A 17,027-nucleotide genomic window follows, 5' to 3' on the forward strand; every position below is an offset into this window, starting at 1 on the left:
ACAAATTTCATTAAAAATTATTCATGCGATTACTTTATCAGTCACATAATCCAAATATAATTAAATTAATTTTGAGCTCAGAAAAATGTTTAAACACCTAAAATAACATTATAATTGATTTGTTAGTGTTGTGCAAAAGGAAATAACATTATTGTAACTATTCAAACCTTATTGTCTTGACTTTGTATGCCCATAGATTTTATACAAATGTGTGATTATAACAAACGAGTAATCTGATGTCATATAAGATTATATTGAATGCTTCGAACGAATGTATACAAACGACTGATCATTATTAGGTGTCCTGTTAGTGTATTCAGTATTGTGTACACAAAGAAATCACTATCAGATAAAACAGACTGTCACAGAATCCTAATTACAAATGTTTTAAAGAACAAAAACATATAATGGATTCTCTCCAATTAGAAATTGTCACATAACTAACACTATTACGACGGAAGTTTTATTATTTATTTAATTTAAAAATAATAATTTATTTTTCTTTTGTAAAACAATTATTTAATAACTTAATTTAAGTTTAAAACATAAAATTATAGAGAAATTATTGCGTTAAATCAATATCTATTATTGATAATTTCATTCTAAGTTTTAAATTTTCAAATAAATTTCGCCTGCAAATTTATTTGTTACATAAAAACCAGATATTTTTTGAATATTATCAACAGTTATATTTAATTTTTATCCAAAGACGTGATTTATACTGTTTAGTAAACACTTGTACAGAATTGAGATGTCCAAATTATGTTTATTATTGCTTTTAACTTGACCAACACAAGTCACACTGTGTGTACCTGTTTCATGCTTGGAAATTTTAGCCATAAAATTAACGTTCATAACTTGATAATAATTTCCTTCCTTTTTTACCGCTGTATAATACGCAGAACCAGGAATATCTATACATTTGGCAGATTTACCAATATTGACAGTTATGGGTGCATGAACATTAAATGGCTTTGAGTGGTTACAAATTGAAGATACCTAATTTTAACATGAACAATTTATTAATAAATTAATTAACTTAATATATTGATTATTTATTATAATAATACTAATAAATGCAAATAATAATAATCATATAATATAATAAACACGTAGGACATAATTACTTGGCCATTTTTACAGGAAGGGGATATGGGAGATAAAACCTTGCATGACGAAAATAAGTATATCATATTTCATTATAAGGGATTTAAAAAATATATTATTACCATATTATAGTAACGATATACTTTGGAAGAAATAGTAAAAAAAAGTCTTATGTGAACATTTTGAAAAGAGGCCCTAAGAAGACAACCTGAGAACGTCTCTACATAATAAAATATTATCATCTCAGCAGCATAACCATTACTTTTTAAGTTGTAAAACACAGAAGCAAAGGATTAAATTAATAAAAAGAGAAAGCTTCGGGGACACTAAATGGTGAAATAATTAGTGTCATTTATTTCATGTCAAAACAGATTTCAGTTAAATATTTAATAGGTTAAAATAATATCAAAATAAATCAACTCTAACAGTTAATTTCAAAATAAATTACCTGACATATTTTCTTTTTACATATTTTTTCGTCATCTTGCTTATTGCATTTTTTTTCGGTAAAATCCCGTTTTTCACATATATTTTCAGTAAAATCATGTTTTTTATTGCAAGGTAAACATTTTTTTTTTACCATACAATCAACAACTGTGTCAATAGCTATACGTAACCATTCATCCCTCAGTTGCTTATGCACATGACCTTTCAAACAATTGGTACGATGAGTGACAAGACGTAACCATGACATGGCACTAATACCATCATCGTTTCGAAGTACCCACCGCTCAATGAGTGCATGGTCCTGAACACACCTTGATGGATTCTAATTAAAATAATGTACAGTAAAAATATCATAAAAAATAATAAAGACAATACCTGTTAGTCGTATAGAATACATATCAGGTGGATTAATTACAATTTAAATTGTATTAGTAACAGAATTTTGAAATTTTTGAAAAATTTAAATAAAACGTCTTAGTAAAATTATCAATTTCTTTTGATGACANTGGTGAAATAATTAGTGTCATTTATTTCATGTCAAAACAGATTTCAATTAAATATTTAATAGGTTAAAATAATATCAAAATAATTCAACTCTAACAGTTGATTTCAAAATAAATTACCTGACATATTTTCTTTTTACATATTTTTTCGTCATCTTGCTTATTGCATTTTTTTTCGGTAAAATCCCGTTTTTCACATATATTTTCAGTAAAATCATGTTTTTTATTGCAAGGTAAACATTTTTTTTTTACCATACAATCAACAACTGTGTCAATAGCTATACGTAACCATTCATCCCTCAGTTGCTTATGCACATGACCTTTCAAACAATTGGTACGATGAGTGACAAGACGTAACCATGACATGGCACTAATACCATCATCGTTTCGAAGTACCCACCGCTCAATGAGTGCATGGTCCTGAACACACCTTGATGGATTCTAATTAAAATAATGTACAGTAAAAATATCATAAAAAATAATAAAGACAATACCTGTTAGTCGTATAGAATACATATCAGGTGGATTAATTACAATTTAAATTGTATTAGTAACAGAATTTTGAAATTTTTGAAAAATTTAAATAAAACGTCTTAGTAAAATTATCAATTTCTTTTGATGACATAATTAATATTTTCAGAATAATTTTTTAATAATCATTTCTTTCTTTTATTGCTCTAATTTTTCTAATTAAATGAAATATATTCAAATTACTATAATTCTCAATTATTGAGTTTAGTATAAAAAAAAATAAATTGTAAGATTAATAAAATAAAAACAAAAAAAGTCGACATTTTAATAAAATTTAGAAACAAAGTATTAAAACTATTTATAATAATTGATACTAAAAAGATATTATTTCATTTATCTGTTTTTTTTTTTAGAATAAGACTCATCAATGTAAATAAAATACGGAATACAAATTTCATTATTAATTTTAAAAATATTATTTTATGTGTAGTACATTTTTATAAACAATTTAAATTTAAATAATGAAGAACAAAAATTTAAATAGCTATTGGGTTGACAATAAATAATTTATAATTACCTCACAATCGTTAAGATTCTTAGTACATTTTTCTGCTGCATTTGAGTTTTCGTTGCAAAGTCCTTGCTTATCATTTTCAACATTAACCTTTTGTTTTATTGTATTTAATTTTTGTAATTTCAATTGTTGTAGACGTTGTATTTCTTCTAATTTGATATTTTCCTCTTCAAGTTTCGCCTTCTCCATCATTTTTTTATTTTCTTTCTTCTTTGCTAATTCTTCCAATATCAACGCTTCTTTCTTTCGTTCTTCTTCTCTTAACAAATTAGTTTCTTTTAATTTATTAAGTGTATTTATTCTAAGTCTTTTAGCTGCTTCTCTCGAGCGTTCCCTTCGTTTTAGTTTCTCAAGTTTTTCTCTTTCTATTTTCTCTTGTCTCATTCTTTCGATTTTGTTTATTTTATCCATTCTCCTTTTCTTTTCTTCGTCTAATTTTTGTTGTTTATGCAATTCTTCCATGAGCAATGCATCTTCTTCATTTACTAGTTGGTGCTGACCAACGCGTTTAGTCATAACATCATTAGCCTTAGTGTTCTTTTTTTGTGATTTTTTTGCCTTAGAACGTTTTGTTGTACAACTTGCACCACTATACTTTTTTCGAAGTTGCCTAATCTCATTTGGTGTCAATTTTTTTTTCCACTTAAACTCGCCGTTAATCACATACGTTGATTCATTTTTAGTCTTAACTTTATACAATACGTCGACATCTTTTCCTTCTTTTCGCAAACGAGATGCCTCGTCATATACAAATCTATGGTTATAAGTACCTGGGCCAGGCAAATCCTTACATTTAACTGTTCGTTTTTTTTTCTTAACTTCGTCTTTAAAGCCAATACTACACAAAGAATATTTCAAAGATGTCTTATTCTTATCCTTTTTATTTTTACCTTTTTCGACGTAAGATTTATACTTAGTTGAGCTCTCATCATATTTTCCGGTACTTTTAAACGAAGATTTAAAATTTCTACTTAATTTTCCACGAAGCTTAGATGTATACTTTGAAAAATGTCTATTAAAAAACATCCGAGAAGATTGTTTTTTCATATTGTCTGTTTTGCTGTTTTTAACATTATTTTGCTCGGTAAACTTATTAGGAAGTTGTCTTTTTTCTTTCTCTTTGTCGGAAGCATTATTTTCCCTTATGGATTTTCCTTTGCTAATTTCAAAGCCTTTAATTATTTTGTGTACTCTTTCTGACTTTTTCAAATTATGCTTTTCTTTTTGGGGAACATACTTTTTGACAGCAGGTGTAGTCCCTTTATTATTTTTTGAATCAAATTCATTTTTATGTGATCTATAAAATTTATAATCGTTAATACATTTAGATTCCCATTCTACACGTCTGGAATTTTCATTTTTAACTAGCTTCATTATTCATTCATCATGAATGTAACGAGTAATTTTTAATTAAAATGATTTTCAAATAAAAAAATTTGACTAAAAACAAACAGTTTTCATCGAATTTCAAGCCATTTCAAATAAAAACAATATCGATTTAATAAATTTACAATTTACAAATATACAATAAATTTATTTACTTGTGTGTTATATTACTTTGGAAACTCGGTCAATAAATTGACTTTTATCATATTACACTTAAGAGAATCTAATAATTTTAAACTTTAAAAAATTCATGTCACATTTAGATTACTAATAATATAAAATTTTACTTTCATTAATTTTTGTTTTGTGATAGACCATGTGTATTTTATTTATACAATTTAAAAAAATAACATACAATTACTGACGGGTAACAATGAAAATACACGTTTTTTTAAAAATTATGCTATTAATTATTTATTACTTTTTATCTTTATCTATCGGCATCTAAGATATATGAATTTAAAAAATAAATTACTATTAACATACCAATTCAAACTTTGTATCTCAAAACAATCTATGTTGTTATTAATATTATAAGGTAAAACAATTTGCAAAACAAACATAAATGTTTATTTTACAAATTGTTAAAATGAATCATTATTTTTAATAGTCAACGTGAGAAATGGTATTGAAGAACTCACAGTCACCCGCAGAGACTATCTGAATGAAGAAATATGTATTTTTTGCAACATAGGTATTATTAAAATGTGTACTTTATCAACACTGGGACAATAATATTTTGTTGGTCAGATACAAAGTGGTTACCCATGTCACAATTTTTTTCTCGACTGGTTTTATGGGATGATAAAATTAAGTTAAATTACAAATAACGCTTTTTATTGATAATTGAAAATATATGGTGCATAGAACAACAGCAATAAACAGCACTGACAACAACTCCAGTGGACTTGACAGTTGAATCTATAGACCCTTGTCATAATATTACAATAATAGGTTTTTTAACGAATTTAACGTCTAAATAATCACACTGTTCGACTTAATATCATTAACAAACAAGATACATAAAATGTATTCTTAGAAAACTATTAATACTGTTTGGCTGCTACTAGACACATAATAGACTTTGCTTTTTATATAATTTTGCTACAGTAAGTTTCTTTATATTAAAAAAATAAACATATTTTTATTAACATAAAGCAATAAACTCCATACTTTTTATAAGAAATAAAAACGATTCATTCTATATTCGAATAAAACCATCCACATATACAGTTAAATTAAAAAATATATAAATGTACTTTTAAGCTGAAAATAACAGCAAGCATAAATTTTTATTACATGATCCTATAAGTACTGTCGAGTAGTTTCAAAATCATGAACTTGTGTCTAAACCAACCGACATTACAATACTGTTAAATAAACATTTTGAAAAATACATCTTATTCAACGTTTTGATTAACTATAGTCCAAAACTAACTACTTGCAATTGTCCCATTCATTGTCATTTCTATTCTTATCTATAGTTGCTGAATGCACGTAGCCGACTACGGTGCAAAAATAAAATTAAGAACGGTATTCTTGTCCTTCAGCGCGTGTCAAAGTACTTAAACCCTTTTTTCTATCCTACTCTATTGATTGTGTGTGCTTTACGGGAACAACACGTGATTAACGGCGACGACCGAAAACCGGTCGCTCGTATGAATGTCACCTGTCGCAGCGGCGAATGGGAAACACGACAAGCTCCGACCTAACTAATTAGCCGACGCGAGCGCGCGCGTATATATCGTCCTAATAGCGTTATCTGGTTCACTTGACGTTTCGTGTTCGGCCAAAGAGGGGAAAAGACAATTTATTCTCTTATGTATTGCATGCCGGGCACCTCCATGAAATAATAAAATACCTTTAAGTACCGAGGATGTACACATTACGTGAAAATAAAAAGTAACATGGATTTCCGATATTGTACATAATAAAGCTTTACAATGCTATAGACATAAATTCAAGGATATACAAAACGTTCTGTATGACTAAAAACGCTCAACTATTGGGTCTCGACCTGACTGGCGGAGGATGAGAGAGGATGTATCCTGGACATAACGACCGCCTCACAATTCCCAAAACAAGTGCTTTCTTTGCCCAAGTGCAGGTTACAGAATAATATAAACATAACATCGTATTTGACACTTAACACCACAAAGCTTGTAAAAAAAACTGAAGATTTCAATAAATATTGTTTCAACGAAGAATAAAAATGTACCTTCACAAGTAAAATCGACGTGTCTCAGTAAATACAACATTAATGTACCTAAACGTTTTCATTAATTATTAAAATTGACGATTTTGGTACCACGGTTTAAATACATTTCAATTAATAAAAATAACGATAAAATTAAAAAATATACATGTGGGGCCATTGTATTTTATTTTACAGTTGGTAAGTTTTCGAGACTAATTTTTCTATTAACAATATTTAGGCAATCTTGTACCTCATCACTCAAACATGAGCCTATGGTATTTTTAAGCTTTAAGTGAGTACACAATAAAATTCATAGTATACTTAGTCAAAAATATTATAAAAAACCATAAGACGTGAATATTATGCTTTAACTGTTATATTGTTATTTTTATTTATGAATCTTATCTTCTATCGATATTTTGTCAGTGTACTTTTTAATAAAATCGCAACTCATAGCTTTTATAAGTTAACATAACATAACAAAAGTTGCAAAAATATACTTTAAAATCCCTCTAAATTAGCGATGTTATTAATTATAATTCACCATCTAATCATAAACACTTTCTGATGACTTCATTATGCTCAAGATTAAAGGTTCATTTTTGTTTTGTTTCAGCTAAACATATGTTCAAATAGAATGATTATTTTATATGACTTAACAACATCTATCGAAGAACCACATCATATAAGTTAATTTGATGTACTTTTGACACTGCTATTTCCATGTCTATAACAGTCGATATATTTTATATTCATTATGGTAATTTTGTACATAATTTGTTTCAGTATATTACATGAAACATATAAGTCGCAATAAAAACGAACCACAAATAACCCTTTATACTTACAAGATTATTTACGCATAACACGTACAATGTAAAAACAACTATTTGTGAATATTCAGCATTACTTATGCTGTGAAAAATATGAATTTTATAAACCATCTTAGATTCATTGATATATAAAAAGTAAGATTTTTCGTAAATTAAAATTTATGAACTTCATTAGAATGTTTTAAAAAAATAAAATACCCATTTACGTGGAACGAGGGAAAAATGTTCAATTTTTGAGGGTAATGTCTTCAACTAGATACGTTGAGTAATCTTTTAACGTATCATTGAGAAAATTCGGTCCAGTGAAAACTGAGAAAAAGTAGTGCAGACACAAAAAAAAAATTAACACATCATGGTAAACTTAATATCTTTTTAGCTTCGCATCGAAGCTAAAATTCATTTAACCGGTTTTGTTTTGAATTAGTGAATAAACTACGACAAATTATGGTATATATTGTCTTTAAAGCTAATTAAAATATTTAATCTATTCATTCAAGTTGACTTCTATACTATATAAATAAAATATAGTTAAATACATTTTTAAAAATTCCAGGCAAAATCAAAAAAATTTCTGACATTACCATTTTAAAATCTACTGATTTTCAAGGCTCATAAACTTTACAGACTTGTGGAAATTATGATTAAATTAAAATAGATTAAGTTTGTTAACATTTTTTGGTAACAACCAGTTTCGAAATATTTTCCTCATTACACAATAGACAGACTCGTTTATTTACATATTAACAAACGAAATTTTTTTATATATTGCCATTATTTTTATACATTTTATTTTATTTATTTATTTATTATATTTTACTTTTTTTTATTACTGTGATTTTTTAATAAGTTAGTCACCATTTATATCAAAACTTGATAAAGATATTTTGTCTATAACCAATAATGGTTAACATTCCAATTCCATTTGAATTTAATATTTTTTAAATATATTTTCAATATATTTTATTTATGTTATACAAAAATTGTCTATAATTTCAATATTATTTTCAAAAAGGTAATATTATATTATTATCAGCCGTTCGAATATTTCCTTATTCATAAAAAAAAAACATTGCTTTTAACACAACTATGGATGTTATTCACAAATAAATAATTTTAAGTACCTATTTATTATTCTTAAAATACTGTAAAATTGAAATAACATTCAAATTGTTTTATTCGTTCTCTTCAAATCAACAGTCGAAATGTTTCTATTAATAAATAACAGTTGACACGTTGGTGTGGGAGGTTATAGATGGCGTTTCCCCGTGAAACCGGAAGAACAAAACAATCTCGTAAGCGTATAACGATAACAAATTCGAACGGATAGATAAATCGATGGATTGAATATATTTACGATTGAAGATAATTGATCAGAAAACGCTATGGAACTGTGTTTTTATTTTTTCCCTCGAGCGTTCATTTATTGTTTGTTTTAGAAATCCTAATTGAAGAAGAAATACTCGAAATAAGAACAAACCAACACGTAAATTATAAAAACCATATTGTAGAAACACACCATGTCTAGCACATCCACCCTTAGGATATATTGAGCCATTATTTACACTATGTATGCGATTTGCCTCGACAACCGTAAAAAACAAACACCTAATAAATAAAATTAAAATCGTCATTGGAATAAAATAACTATAAAATCATCGTCTAATATTATGTACACTGGCCCCGAGGACATTAAAAAATCCCTAGCGTGTTATAATATATCAATAAACACTTGATAACGACTTCAGTAACCAACTAGTTCTTTTTACTTTTATATGCAGCGTAAATAGTACTATATGAATTGGATTTTATCTTTTAATGAGATAACTTTATGATCTACACATTTTCATGAGACTGCTAATTCGGTTTAACTTACCACCTAAGTTTAATTTACTGTGAGAAAAATACCATCATCATATACAAATTTCATATAATAAATAATAGTTATCAATTGATTATCGAAAATAGCATGACAAGGGCCGTATTAACACTTATATGGACTCCGAAATGGTACCCTAAAATGAGTCCCTTCTATAAAATATATCGATATCATAAAAAAGTAATTAAAAAAAAAATAGCATGCCACTAATCATGACAGGTTAGAGTATTACTCATGAGCCCTTAACGATTATAGAAAATAGAATAAAACTTAAATAATTTACTTTATAAAAAAAATAAATTTTTATCATATTTTAGTAAATATTATTTACTAAATCATATTTTTAATTTAAATGACTTGATAATTATATATTACGGTTAAAAAAATTATTTCTTCCAATCATAAATTATTAAATTTTTATTAACATGAATAATAAGTGACTTCAAACTAAGAAGAATTAATTCGATATATTCATTTTTACCGTAATAACTAGTGATGGGCATTTTCGAATTGTTTTTATACAACCGAATAGTCTATTTTTAGCATAAACTATCGAATAGTTTTAAAAACTATTCGAATATATTGCGTAACAATCGACTATTTTTTTAATGACAATCGAATAGTTTGAATAGTGGACAACTGTCGAATATTTCGTTAGTTACTATTCGATATTTCCCATCGCTAGTCTCGCTCTATATACTAAAATCGTAAGCCCCTCAAAATAAGGTCCACCTGGAAGAAATATTGCGTTTTTTCCGCATTAAAATTCGCATTTCACTTTTCTTTCCGCTTCTTCGATATCGTTCGACGGCTCTTACGATCCCGCGTCTTTTCCTAACTTCCTTCGAATTTTTCGCCTTTTCCGTTTTCTTAAATTCGCGAAAAACGCTATTTCCTGGAACGGAAAACGACGCGAAATAGGGGAGCGCGTCTCCCACTAGGCCCCACGCGTTCCCGCCTNAAAACCAGTGATAAAGTTTTGTTTTGAAATTTTCATTTTTTACTTAAAATAATTTATAAATAACATGATTAATAACGTAAAATAATTAATAATATATTACAAAAAGTAAATGGCCCATGGGGGGATCGAACCCACGACCTTCGCGTTATTAGCACGACGCTCTAACCAACTGAGCTAATGGGCCTGATGATCGCCGCTTCGTTTTCAAAGTAAATAGATTATAGAAGCCACAGGAAGATGTTGAATATTAAATTATCATTTTATTTTTAAAACGTGCAGTTATTGAGGCGAAATGGTCGTCAACGCTTATAAGTGAATTTAGAGTAACATTAAAGTGGTAAAGGGTACTTTTTAAAAAATGCACAATTTTAAAAGCGAACGGACAAGTAAATTTTGAATTTGGAAATCAATTTTACAATTCACCAATAAAAAAAAATGTTCAACTACAAATTAAAATTGTCATCATTAATTTAATGGATATTTTTTACAATATTTTTATTATACTATTCGGATTTAGCTGGTATTGGGTTTGAAATAATGATTAGAAAAATAAATCAATAATCAATACTAGTACCTAACAATTAATATAACCAGCGGTTTTATAAAAATTATCACTACGTGGATGGATTCCATACATCATTTTTTTTTAAATATCTTACCTTCAACTTAAATACATAATACAGCTTGTCATGAGTTTAATTTAAATTTAAGTTGAGCTAACTGCACCTAAAATTCATCAAATAATTATTTAAAAGTTTGCAAAGAATACTAAGAATTTCCATACTAAACTATGTAGTAACCCAAAAAATAAATATAAGTAATAAAAGGTATGATAAAAGTAGATGAGTAGTCGCCGTTGTTCCTTTAGCTACTTTTCAATAAAATATACGAGACTCTTTGTAATTGAGTTATTACAAAAGAAAGTAAATTATCTCTGACGGTGTGGATAGGAGGGTTCGTTAAGAACTGACCTGAACTAAACTTACGAATAGTCAGGATCTGTTAAAATACTTATGTAAGTGAATACAACAAAAATATAGACTATTAATTTCTTAGCGTATAATAGTTGAAGCCACCTCAGCAATGATTAGTCTATAGACCTTTAAAATGACTCACCTGAGATTTCGTGTGTGATTCAGGACTTTATAATGCGAAGGTAGTTGAATTTGAATAAATTTTGAACACTAAATAAATTCTAGTCTTCACTTCCAGGCCCTGATAATCGATGTGAATGGAGAAGAGGATGTTTGAATAATTCGGATGCGGACGGACTACTGGCTATAATTTTTGAGATTGTTTTTGTGGAAACATTTAGAGTAATTTTTGTGGGAGATCTCGATTATCAGGAGACACCATCTGTGATTCTTTATTAGTTATACCAAAAGTGGCATAGTACAATGTTTAATACAATACAGTTATACATGATAATAGTGTTAGGTAGCCACGCGCTAGAAAAACTTATCTGCATAGTTTAAAGTACTTTGTAGTGACACAATATAAAGGTTACATTTAGTTAATGGTTAAGATGTAAAATATTGGTTACATATTATTTAGAATAATTAAAAATAAGAGTTTATGAATATTACAAAACGATATATTTTTATACATCCGTGGGTATGACACATCCGAATGCCGAGTAAAATAGTAATTAATAAAATACGACGGCGTCATCGTACATATTGTATCACAAAACAACACTATAAGGGCGGGTCTATTGTTAAGAAAATAATAATAGTAAACGTATTACCGATCCGTTTCGTCTTATGAAACTTAGGAAAAGACCTCATATGTGGTCATTTTCTAAGGAATGATTCTTATCGAGTCCGCGCACGGACATTAAAATACTACACAGGTACAATAAGATAATCATAAGTACTTTTAAACGCGTCTCAGTCGATCCCGTCCTTTGAGAACAAAATACAATATATATATATAATAATAATTCGTGAATATTATAGAAAAATCCAAAATGCCCCGGGCATTTCTCGGATTGCCTAATTTTTTTCAACCGTCGACCCCTCGCTGACCCCGAGTTCCCATATAAACCTTGGGCGTATCCGCCGCCGCATTTTCCCTTAAGCGCCAACGTATACTAATTGTTTACTGTGATCTACCATTTAATTTCCACGCCAGAATAACGACAACAGCGGCGGATCTCAATTCATAATGAAATAATTTGATGTACAAAAAGATTAGACGACTAATAATTTTATAAGTACATATTTTTCACTTGGGATTTTTGGATGGCATATACGTCACGACCGTATCCGCCGCCGTTTGATGACTTAATCCGACAGACCTCCGACGTCTGATCACGATAGTGTTATTAAATTATTATAATTTTTCATTACCTATTTCCTTGCATCTAATTCTCTACAAATTCATGCATTACTCAATCAATATCTTCATCATCGACACCAAATTTTCAATAACTGTAAAATTTATCGAAATTTATCAATTCTCAAAAATTTATATTACTAACATAAAATAATAAAATAATTTTTTTTTGATAAAAACCAAGTAATATTAATAATTATAACTGGTTGATGCTTAGTACAAACGACAAAAGTCATAAACGTGTAAATAATCCATTTAATCACAAGTAGATATGAGCTAGTTGTACCAAACGATTAATTAACTGAAAATATTAAATACCAATAAGATAACTGTTATCAATACGACTTATGAGTATTGAACCAAAAGAATCCAATCTTTTTTAAGTTTTTCAATGTTTTAAGTCATTAATTTAGCATTTTTACTCAAATAGTTTGTACAAAGCATCAAAGATATATTTATTATTTTTAAACCAAAAATATTGTGGCAAAAAAATCACATAATCGTTTAAATTGCATTCGTCGAGTATCATATTTACATTATATAGCGATACACGTACTTTTTCTGGATCTAATTTTTGAAAAATTCAATTTGACATGAATACATAATGCCTACCGATATATGTTACCAACGTTATATTTTCCAAAATGATTAATAATATCAAAAATAATCTGAGATCAACTACATTACTAGTGGTTCAGTTATACAATTTATGGTTGTTGTAACTATCATATGTAACATATTTATCTAAGACTTACATTATTGGATGGATAATCTTCTATGGCGTGAACAAATCCCACGTAAAATAAGACCGAATAATTTCAAAAATCTACTTAGCATAAAAACACTATTACATTTCAATATTATAGAATAGTCCTTCATTATTGACTATTGCCTGTGTATATGTTTTCATACTCCATTATCAACACTGTTGCTGATGCATTTTTCATTTCATCGTAGTATTGTCGGTATAAGTAATTGTTTAGGCACCTACACTATTTTCGATTTAATACAGCTATTAACCCATAACGGAATTCCATAAGTTCACAAGTAAAGTACTCAAAAGGATTTCAAGTTTGCCATATACGTTAGCTTAGAAAACATTTATTTTAAGTCTCAAACCAAAACTTATTCAGAAAAACTAATTTTAGTTTTTAACCCTTAACACTAGAGTCAATGTTTACTAATAAAAATACGTAGAAAAACTATTACAATAATCTTTCTACGTATTTTTACTCAACTGCACGTAATTAATTGTTTTTAGTACTTATTAGTAGTCATATTTTTCAAATGAACCCTTTTTATTTAAGTTAAGTAGTACAATATGTATCTAAATGAAACTCGCTTCTATATTTTCTTCATTAATTGATTACTTTATTTTAAATAATCAATGTTGTCATTTACATAAACATGTAGTGTAACATAAAATGTAATCATACCATTTAAAATGTTAGATGTAATTAATAACTATGAATGTCTTCATTTAACTAAAAAAAAACTTGTTTCCGGCGCCTATATATGTTACACGGCTATTAGTTTATATAACTACAGTTTCATTTCCTTTTAGTTTCTTAACGAGTTTCTCAATTCAAAATAAAGTATTACTCAGTTGGAGGGTAATTTTTTAAAGCATTGAAGTAACAATACCTATAGGTATTATGGTTCTGTGATGTCAAAAATATACAAGGTGTTCATTGAGTGAGGAAACAAGTCAGTTGTTACAAGCAATGAGAACAAAAGAAACCAGGTTCCTTACTTGCTGAACACTCAGTNCAGGTTCCTTACTTGCTGAACGCTCAGTATAGAAAATTAATTTAACTTTTTCATCAAATAGTTTTTTAAAGACCAGAAATAATTTAAAAAGGTATCGACATCTTTGACTAATTAGGTTTTCATAGTTGTCAAAAAAGTGGTAGAACAATTGGGTCACGTTTTAGTATTGCGATCCGATATCGCTAAATGGAAAAAGAGGTTTAGAGAAGCTGACAATCGGTAAAATAATGAAATGGTAATCGCCGTGCGAGTCGACAATAGCTAAGCGGCCACCCGTTGCGTTAAATCGGCCCAACGACGATGTGTCACGTGTTACGTTTTATTGTATAAATTTGATTCGGTAAGATCCATTGGTTAGATGTATTTGTGGGTATAACTCTGTTTGTAGGTAACAGTATTATGAATTCCGTCTATCAACCCCGCACCCTAAAGTTCGGACGAACTGAGAAAACCATTACCGAATTCCAGATCGGTAGTCTGCTGACAATATTTCATTATGGCCGTTTGAAATGTGAACCGCGTTAACGATACAATAATAATAACAATATTAGTTTTTAAGTTCAAATGGAGTGTACACATGATACTAAAACGTGGGGCATTTGCTCCACGGGAAATACTGATCTTATCCCTACAGGTTGAAATGTAATCCGTCAAACAGGACCGGTCACATAGAGTACGACGTATGATCGCTACGACACAATATTTTAATAATAATTCGTTAAGAAAATCTACACTGTACAAAGAACTCACTCTTTGCCATTAGCGCATTATAATGTAACCACGTGAATATCGTGTTACAAATAATGTAAAAATAAAACTTTACTTGATAAAAATACATCTTTTATGTTTGAATGCGATTAATTTATACTTTCATTTTATTAAACGAATGAGAAATTTTATTTTTCTACTATATGCTATTCGACTAAAGATATTTTTTCTTCATTTCATTGACAGTTTAAATACTTCTTCACATTTTTAGAACTGACATGCACTTTACAAGTTAAAATGTATTTTTAATTCTTACTTCCTTAAAATTGTATTTTTATATAGTAACATAATAAATTTAGAATTTTGGAAAGGCTAAATTCTTCCAATTCCCCACTTACCACCCCTATGATGTCATTTCATTCTTGGATTCTAGGTTGATCAGTGTTTTTTTTTCAGCTAATTATTAAACTTGCTTAATTTAATGATTAAATATATATATTTAATACATTTTATGTTTAATCTGTGCTTTATTTAAGTGAAACAAGTCCAACCTAGGACAGCAAAATCACTTTCAGTAATTTTAACGCGATATTAACATTATTATAAACATTTAAAAATCAAATTAAACTATTATTCATAAAAATTATATGTCAGACTAATCTAATAGATAAATATTTTTTGTAGCACATTATTCTAAGAAGGCTCATTTCATAGTTGGAAACGTAAATTTACAGTAAGAATTTAATTACAGGCAATAATTTTCATAAATTGTGCCCGAATATTACATATAATATTAATGAATCTTTATTTTATTTAACGATAATCCGTCGAAAATTTTTTTCGAATTATATACGCGGTTAATAATGTACACAAAAAAATATATACAGGCGGTAGAAAACAGCTGGTCGGATAGATTAAGCAGCGTCTGTGTTTGCCGCACACTATATATTATGTGTGGACTAATAATTTAAAGCGAAATAAATACCGACAAGCCCAGCAGTTAATAATTCGTATGATCAGCAAAAGTTGGTGTGCCTACAGAAAATATTTTACACATAAAGGTGAAGTTCGATGCACGTTCGTATTATATACCCAAGGAAGATAAAAGCGGCTAATAAAAATATAATATACACGTTGAGTTTTGTGGTCATGAATCTTGAGTGCCATTACACTCAAGTGTGCGTATGTGTAAAATTAATGTTTTTAACTGGCAGTCCGGGTGCCAATAAATGAAAAATGAACATCGTCCAATCAACGGAGGCAGAAACCCTGTGGTGCTGGTACAAGTCGGCAGAAGTACCAGTGTGATATCGCTACTGCGAATTGTCTACGTGGCACCCTTTTCACTACACACTTTAGCATTCAACAAGAATCACCAACAACGATAACGTGTACCATAAAAAACAAACATTTTAGTTTAATAAACCAAATATACTAATGTATAGTAAAATCGTTTAATTTTCATTTAGAATAATGTTTCATGTGATGTAATTTGTTTTTTAAAATTGGACTTAATAGGAGGAATAANATTTAGAATAATGTTTCATGTGATGTAATTTGTTTTTTAAAATTGGACTTAATAGGAGGAATAATTTACAAAGAACTTACTACACTATCTATAATCGTACAACAATTTACAATCATAAAACTACATGTAAACACCATAAAATCAATTGAAAAAATTTAGGACAATTTAATTTACAAAAACGTGTTTTCCGAATATAGACAAAACTAACGTCTTGTAAAAAATATTATTTATTTTTAGATTCGATTGATCTTTTAAAAATACTATTGCCATTTTGAACTAATCAATGCATAATAAAATTTATATTATTTTTATCAATAATTTTTTTAATT

At 28.2% G+C, this 17,027-nt stretch overlaps 1 protein-coding gene and 1 non-coding gene across 5 annotated transcripts; both read right to left on the minus strand.

The window, feature by feature from the left end:
* Positions 1–574: 574 nt before the first annotated feature.
* LOC126909332 (trichohyalin-like) lies at positions 575–12,783 on the minus strand. 4 transcript variants are annotated; one of them, XM_050691747.1, is made up of 5 exons: positions 12,707–12,783; positions 11,015–11,081; positions 3,106–4,399; positions 1,556–1,876; positions 575–999 (listed from the first exon to the last, which is right to left on the minus strand). In XM_050691747.1, the coding sequence occupies exons 3-5, from the start codon at positions 4,147–4,149 to the stop codon at positions 700–702; spliced, it is 1,665 nt and encodes a 554-aa protein (XP_050547704.1). In that variant the 5' UTR covers positions 4,150–4,399; positions 11,015–11,081; positions 12,707–12,783; the 3' UTR covers positions 575–699. The 4 variants fall into 4 exon arrangements, with proteins under 4 accessions (XP_050547704.1, XP_050547703.1, XP_050547702.1 ...); XM_050691746.1 differs by lacking the exon at positions 12,707–12,783 and adding an exon at positions 11,472–11,869; XM_050691745.1 differs by lacking the exons at positions 11,015–11,081; positions 12,707–12,783 and having other exon boundaries at positions 3,106–4,548.
* Positions 10,466–10,539, minus strand: Trnai-aau (transfer RNA isoleucine (anticodon AAU)). The gene has a single exon. It is a non-coding gene; the product is annotated as a tRNA-Ile (tRNA).
* Positions 12,784–17,027: the final 4,244 nt, after the last annotated feature.

Source organism: Daktulosphaira vitifoliae, unplaced genomic scaffold, assembly GCF_025091365.1.
Source record: "Daktulosphaira vitifoliae isolate Bord-2020 unplaced genomic scaffold, ASM2509136v1 Scaffold_273, whole genome shotgun sequence".
NCBI lineage: Eukaryota > Metazoa > Arthropoda > Insecta > Hemiptera > Phylloxeridae > Daktulosphaira > Daktulosphaira vitifoliae.

What these genes read in the sequence shown, in the direction of transcription:
- LOC126909332 (XM_050691745.1), bottom strand. Translation starts at nt 4,476, where the DNA reads ATGAAGCTAGTTAAAAATGAAAATTCCAGACGTGTAGAATGGGAATCT. An exon ending in AGAATCTTAACGATTGTGAG is followed by an intron (nt 1,877 to 3,105) that starts GTAATTATAAAT and finishes TATTTTAATTAG; the next exon opens with AATCCATCAAGGTGTGTTCA. An exon ending in GTAAAAAGAAAATATGTCAG is followed by an intron (nt 1,000 to 1,555) that starts GTAATTTATTTT and finishes TGTTAAAATTAG; the next exon opens with GTATCTTCAATTTGTAACCA.